We start from the raw sequence: 21,884 nt of genomic DNA, 5'->3' as shown, positions 1-21,884 counted from the left end.
TGTTTATGGATACCTTTTGGTGTACTGTATATCCATCACATTCATATTATTTACAGAGTTCATCAGCTCCATTACAAAAAGAATCCAGTACCTCTTAAAACTAATGAAACTCAAATTTTCAAAGTTGTGTTTCTGTGCCATGGTTGTGATGGAGTGGTGCAGTGGCTGTGATACACATCAGAAAGCCTGTTCTGCTTTAATATGTGCCAATTTTCTGTTAGTGAACATTGGTGAAGCTGATAAAACGAGTCCAGTCATTGCCAAGAACGGAGCAAGTTTTTCTGCAGCACCACGGATCAGGATTGTGAAACTGAGATATTTGAATTCTTTGGGGGGGGGGGGGGGGGGTGTTTGGAATTGTTGATGTTGGATAGATATTAACACCTTTACCGGTTGAGCTCTCGTCAGAGAGTAGCTGGCTGTTATGCTATAGTTCCATAATAGCTGCTCATAGATGGCAAAGAGAGCACAGGCTTTCGGTTTGTGCTGTAGAATATTTGTGTGTTGGTATTAATTTATGTAGTGTGGCCTAGTAACCGACCACGTGCTTACTGGATATTTTGTTGCATTGAGGATAAAACAACATATTCTGTGTAGGATTTGAAATCGTCACGGCGGTAAGAGTATTGATGGCTGTTTTCTTTGTTGTAGTGTCATATAGTCTGGTAGAAGTTCACCAACGTTTCAGAGATCGTTAATGCTTCCTTTCTCAGGGCGATGAATAAACAGCTGTCTTCCAGCATTATATATATGCTGATATCTTTTTCAGTTTCTCAGGTGGCGAGTATGAAGGTCTGTGATATTATGCCATGTGATGTAAAAGTTGACGGATGTTTCAGATGTGCGTACTGCCTCCATCATCAGGTTCATGATTCTTGATGATGATAGCATCTCGGAAACATTGGCCAACTTATATGCGACTTCTTCTTCTATGGCTCTAATGTCCGTATTATGTTTCCCTATATGCGACTACATGGAGCAATGTCCCAAAAGGCTGTCATTTTGATATTTATTAAATGTACTGCCTGATATAATTTTGGGGTGTTGGTGCTAGAAGTTATAATCTTATTGTTGGTACATATATTTCTATTACAACCTTACGAAGTGTGGTTATGGCTTCAAGTATAGCAACCAATGTTGCCAATTATAGTGCAGTAACTTTGCCTCAAATGATGTCTACGTCCTTGGGCCTGGACCAGCATTTTCACTTATGTTGTATACCACCTTGAAGATAGAGATGATATGTTTCTTTGGAACATTGGTAACCACTAATCAGCAATAAGACTGCCCAGCATCACAATGCAGATCACAGTTAACGTCTTTATTGCTTTGAGAATATTAACTCTTAGCCTGTGTGTTGTATTTCTGCATGTAAAGTTAATTCTCTTTTATAAATTGACTTCCCTTCTTTTTGGCCTGTTAGATTCACTGCCCTTCAACCTAGCACGCTTACTTTATTTTGAAGCTGTCATCCAGAATTGCCAATAAGAAAAAATGAAGCTGTGTTACATAGAAGGATCATGTGCATTACATTCTTTACATGGATCTCATGCAAGCATTAATTCATACCCAAAAGAATTTTAATAGTATGAATGACTAATGCAGATTATATCTGGCAAATTTAAAATACTGTGTACCCATACCAGTTGAAAGCACACACAGAAATGGATCATTAAATTAAACAGTTCAAAATTGTAGTTAATCCTAGCTTTGCCATATAGGTTGAAGTATTTTAAAGAAAGAACCTTTTAGAACTTGTTTACCTATTAAATTAATAAGTTTGTCTTCTGTTTGCTGTTTCAGTAATGGTTGAGCCTGTGGTATTGGTTCATGGGGGTGCTGGAGACATCCCGAATTGTAGAGTTGAGCCAAAACTGGCTGGTGTTCGGAGGGCTGCCAGGAGAGGGTACAGTGTACTCTGCAAGGGGGGGTCAGTTATAGATGCTGTGCAGTCAGCAGTTCAAGATATGGAGGATAATGAAGCTTTTAATGCAGGTCTGTACTAAATTCAAAATGTAAAAATTATTTTTAAATTACATGTGCACTAGACATTAAATTGTCTGCACATTTTAAAATTTTAAGGGAATGGATCAAAAGAGAAATAAGTAAACTCTGTTTTATTTGTTGGAGTAAAGTATTAATGAAAATTGAAATACCAAACAGAGTTTTCTAAATTTAAGCTGGGACATAAACACAGTTATAGTTTTCCAGAAAGTTTTGGGGTTCTTAGAACACTTTATTGTTAACTGCTTGTCCATACTATCAGTTCTAATAAAATTTGAACTAAGAAATGGATTTTCTTTAAATTTTATATTAACAAGATGCTGCATATTTTTAATTACAGGATATGGTTCTGTTCTAAATATTGATGGTGAAGTAGAGATGGATGCCATTATTATGGAAGGAAAGGAATTAAAGACAGGTATGTGTAGTATGACTAGTGGCCATCCCAAATTTGTATTTATTATTTTTCTGCCAGCCTTATACTACTGTGATGATTATATGAACATTTGGGGTGGGAGTAACATTAGGTGGTAAAAGAACCTTGCTTATGTGATTTTCTATAAGCCTGTGTTCACTCACACACATATATACACACAGGCTGTGATTAAGTGAATTTTGTTCTTAAGAAGCCATTAAATATAAGCTGTATTTCTGGGGTCCTGGCTGTTATATTAATTTTGTAAATAAATATGTGAATATGCTCCAGGCTCAGTAGGTGCTATAAAAAATGTGGCACATGCAGTGGATGTGGCACGTCTGGTGATGGAGAAGACATGCCATGTGATGCTGGTTGGTGAAGGGGCAAAGCAGTTTGCCAATGAACAGGGGGTACCTGATGTACCCATTGGACAACTGGTCACAGAATTTGCCAGTCAGTCTCTTGAGGAGGTAAAGAATGGGGGTGTGACTGCAACAACAGAGCTAGGGTATGTAACTGACTTGTTTCAGCTCATGTGTAATATACTGAGCTGGAAAATAAAAGCCCTCAGCACCATACGCATGAGAAATGATTATTATTTCTTACAAAGCTGTGTATAAGAAAAATCTTTGGGGAATGTCAGGTTACAGAACATCACATGTAGGGCATTCTTCATATATAAATAACTCTCTTGTAACAAAGTCCAAAAATTTAGGCTGTGTACAGATACGTATTTACATAGGTGTTTCTACAATAAACTTCCCCCTGACATTATACATGCAGACATGTTGAATTAATTATCATGATGCAAGTTAAATATGAACATAACAAGAAAGTATAATGTCAAAATTATCATGAACTGTATTTATAATATTTATATATGAATCGCTGTCCCACGCCGTAGCCACGTGGTCTGAGGCATCATGCTTCGGACCGGTGATATGGAATGCGCGCTGGTTTGAGTCTCGGGGAAAGAAATTTCTCATGAGATTTTCGACCGGTGTATGGGACTGGTGCCAACCCAGCATCGTGAGGAAATTGGAGAGCTACAATGGGTAGAGTATTTCGGTCATGAAAACTAGCAGTGGCTCTATATCTGGTTGGATGATCATTCACCTCTGCTTAGGCATGTGAATGTGAGGCCAGTGGCCACCTAGTCGGCTTTGGCTCTCAGAGGGCTGTCACGCCATGGATTATTATATATGAATCAATATGAATTACAACATATTTATGATTAAAAATAGAGGGTGATTTGCAAGTAAGTTAAATCAGAAACAATGATAAACAATATATTTTGATTTATTTTTCCCCTTAACAGATATGTGAAATACAAATACTCTTAATTTTAATGTGCAGTATTAGTGTATGAGCAGAGGGGATATACAGGCCTAATATACCAAAGCTCACTCTGGATATTACATACATGATATATATGAAAATATTGATTTTTGCACTTTTTCCTGTTATCTGCAGAAACGTAGATAACTTGCACTCCCAAAATACATTGTTCTTGGCTTTTAATCTTTTAATTTATTATTGATTATTATGGTTGCTTATTATGTGTTTTTATCATGTAATCACTATTTTACATTCTTTCTATGATTTTAATTTTCATGTGTTTTGTATTTTTGATGGTGTTTTTATTACTTGTGTTTATTTTCCTCCTCCTCCGCCACCTTATTTTTCTTCTAGAATTGTTTTCTTTTTATTTGAGGAATAGTGTTTTTATTGTTGTTCGTATGAAACTAAAGAACATTTTCCAATTTTTGTTGTTATCAGTTTCTTCAGTATGTTGATATGATTTTAAATTCAGCAAAAAACATAGCCTCCTTTGAGGACACTTTCTCTATATGGGTAAGTGTCAAGACTGATTATTTGTTTTAGTTTAATTTTTTTATATATGTACTTCAGTTAATGTTGTATAATTTTGTTAGTGTTAGTCTGTTATAGGCTCTCTGCTGTTGGCAAACACTTCAATAATAGAATTAATTTGAAAACAAATGGCTGAGAATATCATGTTCCTGATCATATCATTAATTATGAAGATAAATTATTATTCTTATAATAATATTTATTTGCCATTTACATTATTCCTCAGTAACAGTTTGTTTCTCTGCCCTAAGTAAAACACCACATGCCTGAGTAGTAGACCTGCAACTTGGTAATGTGTACTAATATGCACTTCCCACTTGAAAGGGCTGCCATCAGACCTAATGATTCTGGTTTATCTGTGTAGTATCTGACACCTGGCATTCATCATTATCCATTAAAAACAGTACTTAAAGAGAACCACCTAAACATTTTATTTCCATAAAAAAATTAACAATTTTAGAAAATGGCGAGAGGAACTACTCACTACCAAAAGGAAATATAAACTGATTCTGAGTGGTTTATTTGTTACCACACGAATATCCTTTTTATGGCACACCTGGAAGTCACCCATCATAATCTGTGAGGAAATAGAAGAAGTTTGCAGTACAAATTGTGAAGTCCTGTTATGACACAAGTTTCTTCAATTTACTGATGTCGTGTGTATATTCATTTGCAGTGGTGTGGGTACGGTAGGAGCAGTGGCAGTAGATGCAAATGGCCATGTTGCTGTGGCAACTTCAACTGGTGGTATAAATGGTAAACTGGTGGGTCGTGTAGGTGACACACCTCTGCCAGGTGAGTGCATGGTGGATATAACATCAGAAATACTAAAACATAGTCTACTTGTGTAGTACATTGTTTTCAGCATTTTCTGAAATACTTTACAGAGAAGAGGACTTTTTCTGTAGCCTCTGCATCCAGACTGGCTCTGGGGCCCGCCCTGCCTGCTATCCAATGGGTACCAGAGTCCTCTCCCAGGGGTAAAGCACCGCCAATGCGTGATGCTGACCATTCACCCCTATCTAATGCTGAGGTTAAGAATGAGTGGGTGATATACCCCCAGTGGGATGGCTTTTACTTTTTGCTTTTAATATTCTGTATTATAATTGCAGGATGTGGAGGATATGCTGATGATAATATTGGAGCTGTTTCAACTACAGGCCATGGAGAGAGTATCATGAAGTTTTGTCTGGCACATAACATTTTGATACTGATGGAACAAGGTAGGATATGTATTTAATATGGTGTGTAAAATTTGTAATTTACTTCTAGAAATAAAATGATCATAATGGAATGTTACAATAAATCATAGTGATTTTCACAGTTTCATTTCTTGAAATGAAGTTTCATTGTAATGAAAGGTACCCCATAAGCCTGGAATAATAGGATAACTGATTTTGTTTCACACAGTCTTCTGTGCTTAGAGGCTTTACATCCGTGAACAGTGAAACAAAAAAAGTTTTCCTGTGATTCCAGATGTATGGAACCCTCTGTAGTATGATCTAAAACACGATTTAAGGAGATGTTGTTTTTTATTGATTATAATACATTCTGGAAATAATTAATGATACATCCTTCCCATCAAAGCTTTCATCTGTGTATAGAGTAACATGAGTTATAAATTTATAAATGGAAGTTACTGACACTGTGTGTGTGTGTGTGTCTACTAGTTTAAACATAACTTACATTGGCATAAAATTGAAACATGGATTTAATTTTGTGTGGTTACCATTTTGTATTACATTATTTGAATAATTATTGTAATTTAAATTAACCCCCACTTTCATATTTTGGACATTACTGGATTGGATCTCGGTGGAGCTTTTTGTTGTTTATTATAAATGTTTGTAGAATCCCTCTCTCCTTTCATGTTTGTCCTGGAATAGCATTCTAAGGCATGCCATTATTGCAACCTTTTACATCGTGTAATGTTTGCCCCATTATGGTTTTAAGCAATATTTTTGTTACTTTAGGTAAATCTGCAAGTGAAGCAACTATAGATGGTTGTGCAGCAATGACAAAAAGAGTTGGGAACACTGCAGGTGCCATCACTGTATGTAACAGAGGGGAAGTTGGCATTAGTTTCACTTCAAAACGAATGGCATGGGCTTATCAACGCAGAGGAAAGGTGTACTCTGGAATTGACAAAGAAGACCAGTTCTGTGAAGATGCATAATGTGGCTCATTTACAGTTTTATGGTTTTCATGAGGGGGAGAAAAGGAAGAAAGTTAATATCATTGAACATAAGTGAAACTGAAATGTAACATAAACTCTATGGCTTGAAGTTATTTACCAAAATGTCCTTTATACAGTCTGCCATGAAACTGGTTGTATAATATTTGATATTCAGTAAACATTTGTAGTATTTCAGAACTGAATTTAAATAACATTTTGACATTGGGAACATTAACAACATTAATTACCTACATTAGAATGGGAAGTACTGTGTGCTTCATACAGTGAAGCTGACTGTATGATGTATGCAAAATGGAGTCAAGTAGAACATGACGCCTGTGGTCTGATATTCTGTGATTCGTCAAGACATGTCATTAGACACCCGTGAAATAACTTTCCTCATGTCGTGTGCCTAGAAGAGGCATATATTTGTATTGGTAACGCATATATCACCTCCAGCAGCTGGATGAGTATAAAGTTTATATACATATTACCCATGATGAAGAATGGGGTCATTGTAATATCTACATAAAGTGAAAATGAAACCATATCATATATTTTAATAATTTTTTTGTGTGCTGACAGCATGCACAATTGAAGAAAATAGTTGAGTGTTTAAATTACTGAAATCAATAATAACGTTCACAGGATGCCCTCACATCGAAAAGTTATATGATACCACTGGGCAACACCATCTGTGCAGATGCCCCATTAACCCAATTAAACCATTCTGAATGAGTGAAAATTGGTGCTCTGCACAAGAATTTCATAAACAGAGAATGTATGGTAGGAAATTATTGAAAATTGTATGGACGTCATGCCACAGATAAGTTAATAAAATTCATACTGTATTATACTATAACACTTGTAATAAAGTCACGAGGTGGAAGACGTGCAGAATCGGCCACGATCCCTAGGAATTTACTTTTCATATTGTATTTATTCACACACATTTGTTCATGTATCCCAAGTGATGTCTGTGTGTCGAGATTCATCGTGAAATAACTGAATTTTCACAATGAATGTAGAAGTATGTTTCTGACGAAAACAATATGTTTATTGAAAAGCATATCTGCTTCATACAGAAGGATTGGCGCATAGAATCATCAAAGGTAAATACTTATTTTATTACTGAATCAAAATATATATATGCAATTGATTTTATATCGATCTTGATCTTTTGGTTTTATATCCTGATTTGCCAATTTGTTCAGGGTGTTTCCTGCCACTACATAATCCATCTGATTCTCAGCATTGTCACTTACCCTAACAGGTTCTTCGTTGTTTTCATTAGTTTTAATGAAATTGCTAGGGTATCATTCAAAAAGGTCACAGCCCGCCCTGCCCAATCATGGAGGCCTTCAGCTGAAGCGATTTCCCAGTCACAGACCCCTTCAACCAAAGTGATTCCACCCCTTCTGTCTTCATATGGAAGGGAACCATACAAACAAAATCCTTTTCATGAAGGACAAGTTGCCTGACGGAATAACCTCTCATCAGAAGCAACAGACCCTAGTTTGAATAGTCAAGACTTCTGCCGCGACAACAATTCCGTTAGCGTAAGCACACCGTCGTTTTAGTTATAAGGCTCTGTTTACCAATCCCATTAATGCGTTTCATAGGCTGTACTGTTCTGTTAGTTGGTATCCATGTTACCAGCCGATGTTGGCAGTTGTGAATGATGTGATGCTTATTGTTTAAGGGAAGTTTGACGGTAACAAGCTTGAGGTGTTAGGTACGGAGCTGTATTTTTTGTTATCATTTTTGCATCCACATTATTGGTAAGTTTTTAAGTCGTAATGAGAAATATAAAAAAAACAAGCAGATTAATATAACGTTCTCACTCCTCTGAAGATGTTATGTTCTGAGTTGTGACGCCTTGTGGACCCATACTTACGTCTTTGTTTCGGAGAAACAAGTTTCCCACCCTCAAGGCTCGATCATGACGTAAGAAACGTCTAAACTATATCTGTTTGACATCCAAGGTCAATGAAACAAAGCATTAGAACTTTTTTAATTTATAATTGAAGAAAACGTTTTTGATTTAATAATTATTTAAACCATTTGGTAATAGAACCCAAAGATTCAATGCCTCACAACAAAACACACCACTTCTGTGTGTTGAATTAATAAATTATATTTCCTTATGGCTGTAATGTTAAGTACAGGTTGAAATGGTATCATTGTGGAAGTCGGTCTGGTGATTTTATTTTTGCTTATTACCATCAGTCGTGAAGGTGCGATTTAAACCAATGACCAGCCATATTTTTAATTCTATAAAATTGAGTTTTGACAGAAGTGAGTCATGATTTACACAGTCAAATGCTTTAGAAAGATCACAAGATATTCCAGTAACATGTATTTTATTATTAAGAGCCTATAAGATTTAATCTGTAAAGCAGAATAGGGCTTTTGTCAGTTTAGAGACATCCTAAATACCAATTGTTTATTTGCAAGTACATTGTTTGAGTTTAAAAAATCACATTCTCGCTTATAGATGACATTCTAAAATATTTTAAAGAAAGCTGTTGGTAATGAAACTGGTCTGTAGTTATATATGCATGGTGTTTGTACCTTCTTATGCACAGGATCCTTTGGTTGAGTCCTAAGAAGGATCTATGGAATGTAAATAAACTCTACTCTACTCTACTCTAAATTATGAATTTTTAAGTAATTCTGGGTAAACTTATACTGCCATTGATTGCTTACAAACATAAATTTAGGGAATGCTAATGTAGTCTGCACCAGGGCTGTGGAGTCGGTACTAAAATCTCCGACTCCTACTCCCTCATAAAAGCTCATGTATTAATAATGGTGAACCTACTAAAATGGTACCACAAAATATTTCATCACCACCATGTTAATCATCAGGCTACTTTTTAGACTTCTAACCTATATTTAAATATACGGGGTCCGCAGTGGCCGCGCAGTCTGAGGCGTGGGCCTTCTGCCACTTGGTCGCTGTGCCCGTAGGTTTGAATCCCACTGAAGCCATGGATGTTTGTCCGCGTTTTTCTGTGTTGTGCTGTCCTGTCCTATGTACAGGTAGAGGCCTTGCGATGGGCCAATCCCTCGTCCAAGGAGTCCTACTGAATGTCTATAGATCAAGCCATTGAAAAGTTGGGACCCGCAGTGCTCAGGCACTTGAAGAACGGGTCATTCCCAGTGTCCCAGTATTTAAGTATAAGCCTAATGGTTATTGCAGAAATCTGTTGTTTTGTAGACAGTTTGTATTCTGAAGGTACTGGAGCCAAAGTTACAAGACATTATTCCCTCATCATGTGGCTCAATGCATCGTTAAATCTCCCTAAGCGTGTGGGCCGCCGGCGGCCCACACGGTAGCGAATGTGTTCTTAAGATTTCATGTCAAAGTCAAAGTCGGTACATTTTTACCGACTCCTAATCCACCTAAAATTGCTTCCGACTCCACAGCTGTGTGCATAGCTTTTGAGTCACATTGTTGATATTTCATCATAAGAACATGAATTCTTTTTTATTAGTCAGAAGTATACTTTTAATTTCATTTATTGTTGTGGGCATAAGATTTATGTTTGTGAAGGTTTTGGGAATTGCTTAAGTAAAGTACTTTGTTGTGTCTTCTGTTGTTTTGGTTGTGGTGTCATTGTTTATTCTTTCTATAATTGTTGAGAAGTAAGAATTGAAATTATTTGCTAAAAGTTTAGGATTTTTTTATTACACTCTCATTTATGTTTATTAATGGGGTCACATCTGTAGAATATTTCTTTGTTTCCTTTTGCACTGTTTTCCTCACTGCTTTTATTTCATTATTTGACTCTAGTATCTGTTTATTGTAATGTTTCGCAGTTAGATATTTTTATATTATAAATTAACTTCTTATTTACAAGTAAAACATTAAATGCTTACTTTAGTGAGATCCTCGTTCTTGATGCCCAGTCATTTATTTTCTTCTGATTTGTATAACTAATGTTCCTGGGCACAGAAATTATGCTTAAGAATTCTTATGTTTTTCCTCAGTTCCAGGAATAATCCTGGAATGACAATGTTTTAGTAGGTTGTAGTTATTTCTTCTTTTGTCATCATCCTCACAACTCATTCAGCCCATACAACTCACTCAGTGACAGTAGATTTTGCATTGTAAAATGACCTCATTGACATTTATTTCATTTTTTATCCTGCAGGTTCAGAAATGAGTGATTCTTTTCATTGTAGTCAGGAGAGTGACATTTTGCCACCTGACTTTAAACATCTTATGTGAGTAGAATTCAAGATGTATGAAATATTAATCTTTGAATTTTATATTAGGTTAGATAAGATTGTGTCTTGCATCAGTAAGAATGTCTGAAGAGTTTGTGTACGGAGTTGTTTCAGTTCTGTTTAACAGTCTGTTTACACTTTCAGAAATTCAGAATCCTATGAAGATATCATCAGTGCTGTTGAAAATGAACCTTTTGTAAGTATTCTTCAAGACATGGTTGAAAAACATTCTGTTCTTGATGTTAATCCAGTCAAGGAAGAAGAACAATCATGTTTTCAAAAGTCACAATTTGACAATGTCGTACTGGTAAATGAAAAACTTCCTAGTGTTAAAATTTACATTTATTGATGTATAGAATTGGATAAGTAACTAACTCATTCTATGCCACAGAATCCTTCTTCAGGTGACGGTCAATCATCTAGTCCAAAAATTCCCTGCCTTTTATGGAACTTGTTGTTTCATTACCCTGTTCAGAAGAGCCTGATAGTCAATCCTATCCTCAGGTATGTGAATCCAGTCATCATTTTCCTTACATCTTGTATTTTTAAGATTCATTTTAATATCTATGCCTATGTCTTCAGACTTTCCAACTAAAATTTTGTATGCATTTCTTATCTCCCCCATGTGCACTACATATTTGTCCTAATACTAATATCAACAAACAAACATATTTTAGCACTTTTCACTGGAAGGAATTATAACATTATGTGATATATTGTAAATCATGATTTAACTCTCAAAAACAACCCTCCTCTAAGTAATATTTAAAAATTTATTTTTTACTGGAAAAAAACATTTCACCATTACAAAGATAAATTTGTTAATGCTGTTCAAGGAAATAATTGCTGTTTATACTGAGAATCATACAAGACCCATAAATACAAAATTCAAATTTTCAGATTGTTAAAGGAAGTGGTACATGTAGATCCCACTGGCCTTTAAAGGGTTAAACATAAAATGAGTTTCGCTGAATGAGAAATTTCTGTTCCACTGCTGCTGGCAGTTTGAAGCTAGTGGGAAATAATCACCGTGTGCAGGTCTGCCAAATCATGCACATAACTGGCTGTGTTGGAAGCTGACAAGTTAAACATTGTGACAGGCAAAATATTATCTCAGCAAGTAGATCAGGAACAGAGGAAAAGAAATGTTTAAAAATCAATTAAAGTTTCTTTATGTTTCTCAGATAATTGTTGCAGATTGGAGGTGACGTTTGTTTTCATCCAGGGGAATGTTTGACTAGACATCATTCCCACAAATACTGGTAACTGTTTTGTGGATAGTGTATAGAATTTCACTGTGTACATAACTGAATAGCCTTTCCCTTGAAGTGTTCAATTATGTAATTGTCATTCATCTGTTGATCAATTCTGTTTTCCCCAAATTATATAATTTGGATTATTACTTGCAGTAATTATGTCCGATTGTCTTCCAGTTCTGTCAGCTAACAATTTTTCTTTTTAGATGGTGGCACCAATGAAATTAATGTCTTCCCCTACTTGTGCTATGCTAACAACAGATGAGTACGCAGGCCCATTCGGGTTTGAAATTCAAATAGATGGTGGTTCTTCGGGAAAGCAGTGGATGGTATGTATAATTTTCAGTATTGTTTTTCATGCTTACATGCTCGTAGTGTTCTCTCTTGTCATACTTGTCATGAATTATAGTACTTTCATTCAATAGAATATGGTGGTTTCTCATTGCTATTATGGTATTTTCCTTATTTTTGTAAGTAAATGTTCATGGCATATAGAATGTACTTCTCTTCAAATCATCTTGCAACACTACGTAGAAAACACTTCATTCAGGATAGGTGGTAACTTAGCCAATCTTTGAACCAGGTGTCTTCTTAGTTCAAGCCTATAATGCTTCAATGAAATAATCTGTTTGCCATGAAAATTGTATGAAACCAATAAATACAAAATAAAACGTTACTAATTGCCGATGTGGGTGGGACAAATAGTTACTATTGGGCTTTAAAGGTTTTAAGGTTCTGTTATTCATATTGTCCATGCAGTTAATAATTTGTTGCTAATTCTGCATTAAACTGTGATGTGGAAATTAATATATGTAAAAGTAATTTAGTGTGTAAACTTATAGAAACTTCAAAGGAATTTTCTTATACCTGTCCTAATACAATGTTTAAGTATCTCTTGATGCATTAGAGGTCTTGCTGTTTTTAATAGCATTTTTATCATATGTAACATTACATTCTAACTATAAAGCTAACATTCTAAGCAAATACTAAGTGCATACTTGGATGACTAACATAATTTTTCTGTGTGCAGATGGTATGCTGAACTAATAGATATCTTTGCTCCTTAGATTTTCTTTTACTTTTCTTTTTCTCCACATGTGCAGTTTTCCTACGATTTGAACAAATTGTTTATAAATATAGACACAGCCATTCACTTGGGATTCAAGTGTGAACCATTTCAAAGCGGGCTTTTTGTGCGAGCTGTTCCAGTGTACTGTGAAACTGACGCATTTCAGGAACCCATTGTCCGTTGTCTTTTTCATCGGGCTGAATCGAATCCACATAATAAAGGTAATGGCAGTATTTTTAAAAGTTTATATGCATAAGTAAGTAAAATATGCTTTTTCTTTAAGATTAACCATTATAAATTACTATCATAAAACATTTCTTTTTCCAAATCTTTTCAGTATGATTAAGACGAGCATTTTTTTGTTGAATATACAAGGATTTTTATGTTAGGAAAGTTTTGTTACCTGTATATGGATCATCTATGCATTTTATGCTTACGGATGATAATTGATTGAAAGTTGTGATACACAAATGATGATAAATAATTGGAATAAAAAACATTCTGTATTAGGACCTTTCATCAGTGGTGCTACTCATACCTATGAATTTTGAGTGCCATTTTATGTATTAGAATTCACAAACATGGTAGTGTTTCATATCTTGCAATTTTAATATAGTGAGACTGTTCTAGTTTATGTCATATTCTTGCATACGCAGCAATTAATAATTTGTAAATGCTGCTAGGATCTGTCTATAGATTTAAGCATTTGGAGGACAGTAGGAGCCATTCATTTTTTCTAAAATTTCTTGTTCTGCAAAGTTCATATAAGACTTATTTCCAATTCTGACACAATCTTCTACATTTAAATTTGTAGCGCCACCACTTCCCCTCAGACTCAGACCTAGAATCTGGTATTGCTCCTATCCTGGAACACAATTTCATACCGTGATTGTATTGTCATTACCACCAGTCCTCTGTTCCTCCACCCTCCTTCCCCCACTGTCAGCAGTGTGTCATCTCTTAATGGCTGACATTTCTGTGATGTTAAAATTGTGAAAGAGTATCTAGTGTTCTGTTCCAGTCCAGTTTGAAGATGTATATTATTATTATTTTTTTTTTTTAAATAATACTGGTAATAGCTCACACTGTACAGTGTTCGATGTTGGGATGATTACTGAATAGTGAATTGGAAAGCATATGGAAGTATGTGGCCGTGGCGTGATTTGAGATACTATCACAACATTTTTTGGAGGCACTGAGGAAGACAAGTATCTTGGCTGGTCTATAGGCCAAGATTTGTAGTAAGGACCTGAATATGAAGCAATACTGCAAACCCCTTGTTCTCCAATATTCAGTTTATTGATACATTTGGTCATCCATATAAATTTAAAAACACACATTGACAAGTCCGTCACAAATCTAGAATAATGTTCTATAACAACTTATTTTTAATTATTGTTTAAAGTGATTACTGCATGTGATTTTTGGTTTTATTGCAGGCTTTTCTGCTGATATTTTTGATCATGTGCTGAGGATTATTCATTCGGACGCAATGTATGATTATGATGAAAGCAGTGAGAGGCGCAGTGTCCGCGTGCCTCTTGGACATCCTCAGGCGGGGACTGATTGGGTTACTGTTGAGTTTAAATTCATGTGCAAAAATTCGTGCATATCTGGCATGAACAGAAGGCCAACTGACGTGATTTTCACACTTGAAGATTCCAAGTATGTCTAATTGTTGTAAACACATCCCTCACCCCGCACTTTTGACCTACATCTCCCCTCTGTGAAGTTTCGTTATATTTTAACCTTTGCTTCTCTTATTTCTCACCTTTAAGTTTGTAATATTTAGTTCCACTCTAATACTGACGATAACACACAATGTTATCTAGAAAGTATTTCATCCTCTGAACAATGGTTTAAGATTGCTTTTGCTTTCACTTTGTTTATATTCTCTTCATAATTACAGTTCTGTTTTTTCTTCCATTTTCCTCACTTAGTCTAGCTGTGCTTGGGCGCCGGAAAATGAAGGTACGAATCTGCAGTTGCCCTAAAAGGGATAAAACTAAAGAGGAAGAAGATATGAAGTCTAAACATGGGAACACTGTTCCACAGGGAAAAAGAGCAGTAGCCCATAAAACTGAAGATGACCCATCATCAAAATTGAGAAAGGTCGATTTATTTCAGGTAAAAGATTTATTGTCTGTTTGAAGAATTAATACAGTAGTTGCCAAAATGAACATGTTGGTATGTATTTTAAGTCAGGAAATGTATTGTACTTGTTGAATGGTTGTTAATAGGTGTCGGGCGATTGCATTTTAAATTCTGTTCATGGTCCACTTCTTTTTGTATGTAGAAAATTATAGTCTTATTGAAAATATGTAGATAAACAATAATAGATAATGTAACTGACACAGTGAATTTCCTCTGAGTTGTCTCAGAATATGGACGTCCCAAATCTGTAGTTATTAATGTGTTACAGGAAATGGTTGTCATCTCTATAATAAAACTAGACCACAGATGATCAGGTACTAAAGACTTTTATTGTAGGTGTTTTAAATAGGCATGTGTAACTCTGAAAAACCCATGTTTACAAACCATGCACTTCTAGTTTATTACAAGCAGTGCTTTTGAGTGTGTTTATTTATAACAGCATTTACAAAAACTAATCTTGCCCTTTGTCACTGTAAAAAGAGATTCTGTAAACCTCTGCTGAATCCAACAAAATTTTGATGTTTTAACTTACAGCATGATACAAACATTTACTTGCAAATCACAATTATTGTAGCAACTAGAGAACTGATGCTTTAAGCAATGTAAGCTTGAGTATTTATATTGCATTTATGTGAACTATTATTACGCAATTAAATTTCAGATTCCATTCTGTGAGCAGTGCATGTAACAGCTGCCAGATGGCAAAAAATTACATCACAACAGAAATATTGTCAATTGCTAATTTGAGACTATAATTTATTAACCCTTTGCAGTCCCTTTTAAATACCACTACAGCTCTCTGCTGGTCTATTTAAATACCACTGAACTGTATACAGGTAGGACTCGGTTTACGCCGCTTCAATTTACGCCTGCTTCACTTTTGAACCTCTTGTAGAACACAATTGGAGGGGGTGATGGGTCAGGACCCTGCCTGACTTCCTAGACACAGATGGTCCTGACATTGTAATAAAACTATAATACTAAATTAAAAACTATGCCATAAAATATAAATAATTAAACTAAAAATGGTATATAAAATGTGACGAGAGAAAGCAAATTACATTAACCACCGGCTAAGAACTGCAAGTGAACTGGCGAACATGCACTGGTGTCTAGAGAACAGGACGCCGAAAGGTCAATGCAAGAGGCTATTGCTCTTATTAACAAGGGATGTGAACAATGACCCCAACTGGGAGCGGAGTTCAACCGTTAAGAGAGGAATTCAGGAGGTTCTGCAGCCATACTATAACTTATTATCAGAAAAGAAACAGTAAATTTTTTTTTCTTAAACATTATTATCTTAAACATTATACAATTTTCAATACATAAATTTCATAAAATAAAACTTTCTTCAAGTATTTTCTGTTGATTACTGAAAATCTTGGAATGGAACCTAATGTATTTATGTATGTTCCCATTATATTTTTGCTTCAATTTATGCCACATCATCTTACGCTGGAAATCTGAGGAACCTAACCCTGGCGTAAACCAAGTCCTACCTATACATTCAACTACTATTATGAACTGGTTTGATTGTCTTTTATAACTTGCATAAAACAGATGAAACTTGCTAAATATGGTGAAATATGTTCTGAGAGGTTCACAGTTACTTTATTTTGAATACTGACCGTCTGAAATATTCATCGCCCTGATAACGGAGGCAGTATGACCTTTGAAACGTTGGTTAACATCGACCAGACTACACAGCTCAACAACCCAGAAGGCAGAAGTCTTCATCGCCCTGATGATGGAGGCAGTATGACCTCTGAAACGTTGGTAAACATCGACCAGACTACACAGAGCAACTACCCAGAAGATAGAAATCTTCATATGATTACACTGTTTGCCAGACTCAGTTGGACATCGGACCGGAACTCAGATTTTTAAATGTCAGACTAAGTCTGACATAGGACCGCAAAGGGTTAATAGTGTAGTTGTTGGTTTCTTAAATAGAAAATTGGGACAATTTACTGTGAATAGGCACAAAAGAATTGAAGTATGTGCTTTAGACACTATAAAATTGTGTTGGTTTAGTCATTTGCAAGTAGAACATACAATATGAAAAAGGGGTGGTGATGTTCAGCTAAACATCTGAGGAGTAAGTTTAACATAGAAAGCTGGTATGAAATGGTGTCAGATTGGAGTAAATTTCTGTGGAATGGTACCTTGAATGAAGGAAATAACATTCAAGGTATAGTTAATGGGAATTCTTCTGGTCAATATTTAATTTGTGTTTCACAGTAGGATAATTAATTATTACTCTTGCTATACATTGTTTAAAAACGTAAATGAAGATTTTATGTTTTTAGATATCACTTCTTGACAAAGAAGCACTTGTTGATGTTACTGATTATGCAAGGTCAAGAATTTTAAGAAAGTTGCGGATCGAGAAAAGAGGGGCTACAGAAAAAGAAGAGAAGTTGCTCAATGACTATGAGTGTACATTGTAAGTATGCTTTGACTTGTGAACCCTCCATAGTCGACTTTAACAAGCTCAGAAAGTGTTGTCATTACTGGAATACACATAATATCCTCACACACACTTTGCAACATGCAACATTAAAGGTATTAATTCTGTCTTATTTGATAGTTCCCAGATCACAGCACTGTCTCACTACTTCCCTCATCTATCATTTTGTTATAACCACTTGTAGGATATTAGAGCTGGGGTAGCTCATTCAGTACAGTGACTGACTATAGACTGGACAAGTGGGGTTTGATCCTTGACAGGGACATTTACGCTGTAATGCTATGACTGAAGACTGTTATTCACTTGAGAAATGAAATAATAATAATAATAATAATAATAATAATCCATTCATTAATGATTTTTGTTTCTTTGAAAGTATTTTCTGCAATTTTGTCATCCTGTAATTTTATGAGCTCCAGAATAAATGTTAAAAAACATTTTGATCTGGATTGTTTGGTCCATTATCTGATGTTAAAAAACCCACAACATTCGTAAAACTGGATGTGTCCTTGTCTTCAGGTGTAGTAAAGGTTGCACCTACTATGTAGGGTCCATTAGAATGAGCTAATCTAAATCACTGGACCAGTGAATAGGATTAGGTCATTCTATACCTGAAGATGAGGACCTATACAGCTCTAGAAACGTGTGTTTTATAACATCAGACAATGAACAAGGTCCAAAATCCCAACAATCGAGAGTGTATTACACCATCATCATAACCCTTCAGAATCAGTTTTATTTTAATTTTGACATTATAGTAATCATATGAACCTCATATCAGCTAATAATTTATTTTACATCAGGTCAGTGTAATTATTTGGTTAATTTAATTTTCAGGCAGATGTACGAGTAGTGGGCTGCTCCTTCAACATTGACTACAAAGATATAATGTGTAATTAAATGAGAAATGGCAATACTGAACAAAAATTTTTCTCAAACTGGGGAACAATAAAACATGAGTTCCCCAAGGGTCAATTTTATGGCCATTGCTTTTTATAATATACATAAATGACCTTCCTCCAACAATAAATACTTTAACAGAACACATAATATTTGCTGATGACACAAGTGACATAATTTCTAATAAAAATATGATTTCTGTTTAACTGCTAACAGTAAAAATATATTCACTTTACAAAAGAAAATTATTGGATTATTGGCCAGTAATTTGTCATACTGGTTTTGTCACCTTTCTTGTACAGCTGTCGTACTACTGATATTTTAAGGCGGTCCGGGAAAATGCCTATGTATAATGAGTGATTACAAATGTGTATTAATGGACGACTAATTAAAGCTGAACAAGCTTTCAAAATTTTACTTGTTATTCCATCATAACCTGATGAGTTTTTTTTATTTGAGGGACTGTGTTACACTTTTCACCTCAGTTTCAGTGGTTGGAATCATATTAAGGCTAGAAAATCTTAAAGGGAATGCAGCTTCTAAAATGAAACAGCATCATCTGCCACTGTTTGATTTAAATTTAAGCATTCAGTAATTGTTAGGAAAAACTTAAGGCATTAGCCACTGTTCCAGGATCCTTTACTTTCTCATTGTTTATTAGAAGAGATGGCATCTGTTCTGTTAAGTGTATTTTTCCTGTCTCCCTTTTTATTATGTTCCAAGTTGTTTTTATTTTATTGTGTTATTTTGCTATAAGTTTACTGTAATGCTGTTTTTTCACCTCTTTTATAACATTATTCAGAATTTTACAATACTTAATAAAAATGCTCTTTCAACAGACTCCTTTTATTCTTGCAAGATACTTTTATTCCTTGTGTAATCCAGTCATTCTTTATTTTGCCTTTTCATATGTAATAGGAAAACTAGCTTCAAAAATATTTATAAAAGTACACAAAAATGAGTTAAACTTTTTGTTGGTATGATTGACTTCATAAACAGATTCCCATGTTTCATTCTTCAGAAGAAGCTGAAACTGCATGATGGTTTCATTATTTACTTTTCATTTCTTCTGCTTCAAAGGTATTAAGTTGGTATCTGCAGCAATTTTATTAATCATAAGGTACTGGGCATCATGGTCTGATAGTCCATTTATTATGGGAGAAGTAGAAGTTGAGTTAAGTCTTATACTATCCACAAAAATGTTATCAATTGCTGTTCTTGAGTCATTTTGAATTCTTGTTGCAAAGTTTACAGTATGTATCAAATATGTTTCTAGTAGTGAGTTTAAATGTTGAATATTGAATATAATTGTTTTTAGTTTGTATTTTATTCTTTTTTATTTATTTTAAGTGCCTGAGACTTCTTTGTACACATGTGTAAAGAAACTTTGCATTGATATAATCAGTCTTTCATATTAAGAAGATTTTTGGATTGAATATTGGGACAAACAGTTAAGAGTTGGTTGGAGGTGAGGTGTGTTGTCTTTTGATCTCTTCAAGCTAATAAAGGGGTTTATCTTAATATTTTGTTTCAGAGTAATACAGTATAATATAGCAAACTGAAATGTATACCTTTTTCATAATAAATTCCCAAGTCATCATATAAAGCAGCCCAACCTGATTTCATTGCAGGTTATGCAGAAGTTTCTGACTTATCTTCTGTATAAACATGTTAATATTAATCTTATCTCACTATGAATTTACATTTATAACAAAAACTAAGATGGAACTATAGACTCATTTCTATTTATAATGTAATAGGGTTCCAATCAAACTTAATAAATACAAACAAAAATGTATATATACTGGACATATGTGAGGCCTGACTATCCCATCAAAATATGTCCAAAGTCTCAAGGTTGGATAGTGATGGTGGTCATGGTACCATTAACCATGATCATCTGCGCATGCGATTTAATTCCCTAACCCAATTTAACCTAACCTTTCTTTTACACAGGTAATATCCAAAGAATTGCGGAAAAGAATATAATAAAATGTGGTATAGATGTGCCATTTAAATCTCACGTTTTCAAAATAACACGCTATAAATCCGTCTCGACTGATATCGAAAATCAAAAGTTAAAATTATGGCGCCCTAATTATCATTGCGCATTACGAGCCTCGAAAGAGACAATGCATCTTCACAGGTGATACCTGTCTGCACGTGTTTAATAACTAGGGAACGACTGGGTGGAATTTAATGAAATGTATGGACGTTGTGCCATAAGTATCTACTATGAATACATGATCATTAACTCGGAATACGCTAACTTAACCCTACTTTGTCTCTTAATAGTTGCCCTGTTTTTCAGAACTAGAGGAAGACAATTAATTTTTTTGAAATTTGGTGTGGACATTGTCTCGCAGGTCGGGATTCCAGTCTCATAGTACGTAGTTTCACATTTATCTGTTATAAAAATTTGTGATTTGTCGTCGTCGCCAACCTATTTGTAGCCAAAAAATGACGTCATAAAACAAACATTTGTTTACTCGCCATTGTTGTATTCTATTTATAATAGAACACAACAATTTGATTTGTCGTCGCCAACCAATTTGTAGCCATTTGTTTACTCGGCATTGTTGTGTTGATACACCAACACAACAATGCCGAGTAAACAAATGCTAACTTTACTAAATATCAGAAAGGAGTGTACTATACAGGTATCAAGTTATTTAATAATCTTCCACCAACAATTAAAAGTCTAAATTATGATATAAAGGTATTCAAGCATGCATTGAAAGACTACCTCTTTACTCACTCCTTCTATTCTGTAGATGATTTCATCTCTGCTGAAAATGTTTAAGCTTTATATCCATAGTCTACATATATGTAAAGCAAGTTTTGTATTTATATTTAAAATTCTGAGGTTTATGTATATTCATTTGTAAAATTATTTTTCATACTTGTATTGCAGAATCTGAAATTTATGTACATTGATATGTGAAATACGTTCTTGTACTTGTGTTGAAAGTTCTGAAGTGTATGTATATTGTATGAAATGACATGTTCTACATCTTTTGGTTGAGTCCTAAGAAGGATCTATGGAATGTAAATAAACTCTACTCTACTCTGTTGTGTTACATTACTGCCGTCAACAATCCGCATTCGTTATTGCGGAAAGAGCTGAGCTGTGAATCGCTTGTAGAAGAAGTGCGTAGTAGACTAGATAATTTTGACATTACATTTCCTTACATTACATTACATTCAGAAACCTTCCTTTCATTGTATTTATTGCTTAAATATAATTTAAATACAGAGACGTATTTACGTCAGATTCTCCCGAACCGTGGTTCCACTGTCAATTTTTTGCCGAATGACCCTTCCGTATA

The 21,884-nt window shown here is 34.8% G+C and overlaps 2 protein-coding genes across 8 annotated transcripts; both read left to right on the top strand.

The window, feature by feature from the left end:
• Positions 1–472: 472 nt before the first annotated feature.
• Positions 473–7,634, top strand: LOC110838506 (isoaspartyl peptidase/L-asparaginase). The gene is made up of 7 exons (XM_087355390.1): positions 473–617; positions 1,804–1,995; positions 2,345–2,422; positions 2,711–2,930; positions 4,971–5,089; positions 5,407–5,517; positions 6,268–7,634. Exons 2-7 carry the CDS (start codon positions 1,806–1,808, stop codon positions 6,468–6,470), a joined length of 921 nt encoding a protein of 306 aa, XP_087211516.1. The 5' UTR covers positions 473–617; positions 1,804–1,805; the 3' UTR covers positions 6,471–7,634.
• Positions 7,635–8,110: 476 nt separating this feature from the next.
• On the top strand, positions 8,111–19,395 carry p53 (transcription factor p53). 7 transcript variants are annotated; one of them, XM_022081761.2, is made up of 9 exons: positions 8,111–8,251; positions 10,631–10,703; positions 10,851–10,902; positions 12,181–12,291; positions 13,066–13,252; positions 14,471–14,696; positions 14,972–15,158; positions 17,495–17,631; positions 18,493–19,395. In XM_022081761.2, exons 2-9 carry the CDS (start codon positions 10,639–10,641, stop codon positions 18,506–18,508), a joined length of 981 nt encoding a protein of 326 aa, XP_021937453.1. In that variant the 5' UTR covers positions 8,111–8,251; positions 10,631–10,638; the 3' UTR covers positions 18,509–19,395. The 7 variants fall into 7 exon arrangements, with proteins under 7 accessions (XP_021937453.1, XP_021937451.1, XP_021937456.1 ...); XM_022081759.2 differs by having other exon boundaries at positions 12,169–12,291; XM_022081764.2 differs by lacking the exon at positions 18,493–19,395 and adding an exon at positions 15,454–15,499 and having other exon boundaries at positions 12,169–12,291; positions 17,495–17,609.
• Positions 19,396–21,884: the final 2,489 nt, after the last annotated feature.

The sequence above is a fragment of the Zootermopsis nevadensis genome, unplaced genomic scaffold (genome assembly GCF_977971745.1).
Source record: "Zootermopsis nevadensis isolate Lab colony 2312 unplaced genomic scaffold, Znev_1.0 Znev_ptg000024l, whole genome shotgun sequence".
NCBI lineage: Eukaryota > Metazoa > Arthropoda > Insecta > Blattodea > Termopsidae > Zootermopsis > Zootermopsis nevadensis.
The sequence above is the reverse complement of the archived record's forward strand: the minus strand, read 5'-3'. Positions and strand labels throughout refer to the sequence as shown.

What these genes read in the sequence shown, in the direction of transcription:
- LOC110838506 (XM_087355390.1), top strand. Translation starts at nt 1,806, where the DNA reads ATGGTTGAGCCTGTGGTATTGGTTCATGGGGGTGCTGGAGACATCCCG. An exon ending in ACTGCAACAACAGAGCTAGG is followed by an intron (nt 2,931 to 4,970) that starts GTATGTAACTGA and finishes ATTCATTTGCAG; the next exon opens with TGGTGTGGGTACGGTAGGAG. An exon ending in AGGTGACACACCTCTGCCAG is followed by an intron (nt 5,090 to 5,406) that starts GTGAGTGCATGG and finishes TTATAATTGCAG; the next exon opens with GATGTGGAGGATATGCTGAT.
- p53 (XM_022081759.2), top strand. Translation starts at nt 10,639, where the DNA reads ATGAGTGATTCTTTTCATTGTAGTCAGGAGAGTGACATTTTGCCACCT. An exon ending in ATCGAATCCACATAATAAAG is followed by an intron (nt 13,253 to 14,470) that starts GTAATGGCAGTA and finishes GTTTTATTGCAG; the next exon opens with GCTTTTCTGCTGATATTTTT. An exon ending in GAAAGGTCGATTTATTTCAG is followed by an intron (nt 15,159 to 17,494) that starts GTAAAAGATTTA and finishes TTATGTTTTTAG; the next exon opens with ATATCACTTCTTGACAAAGA.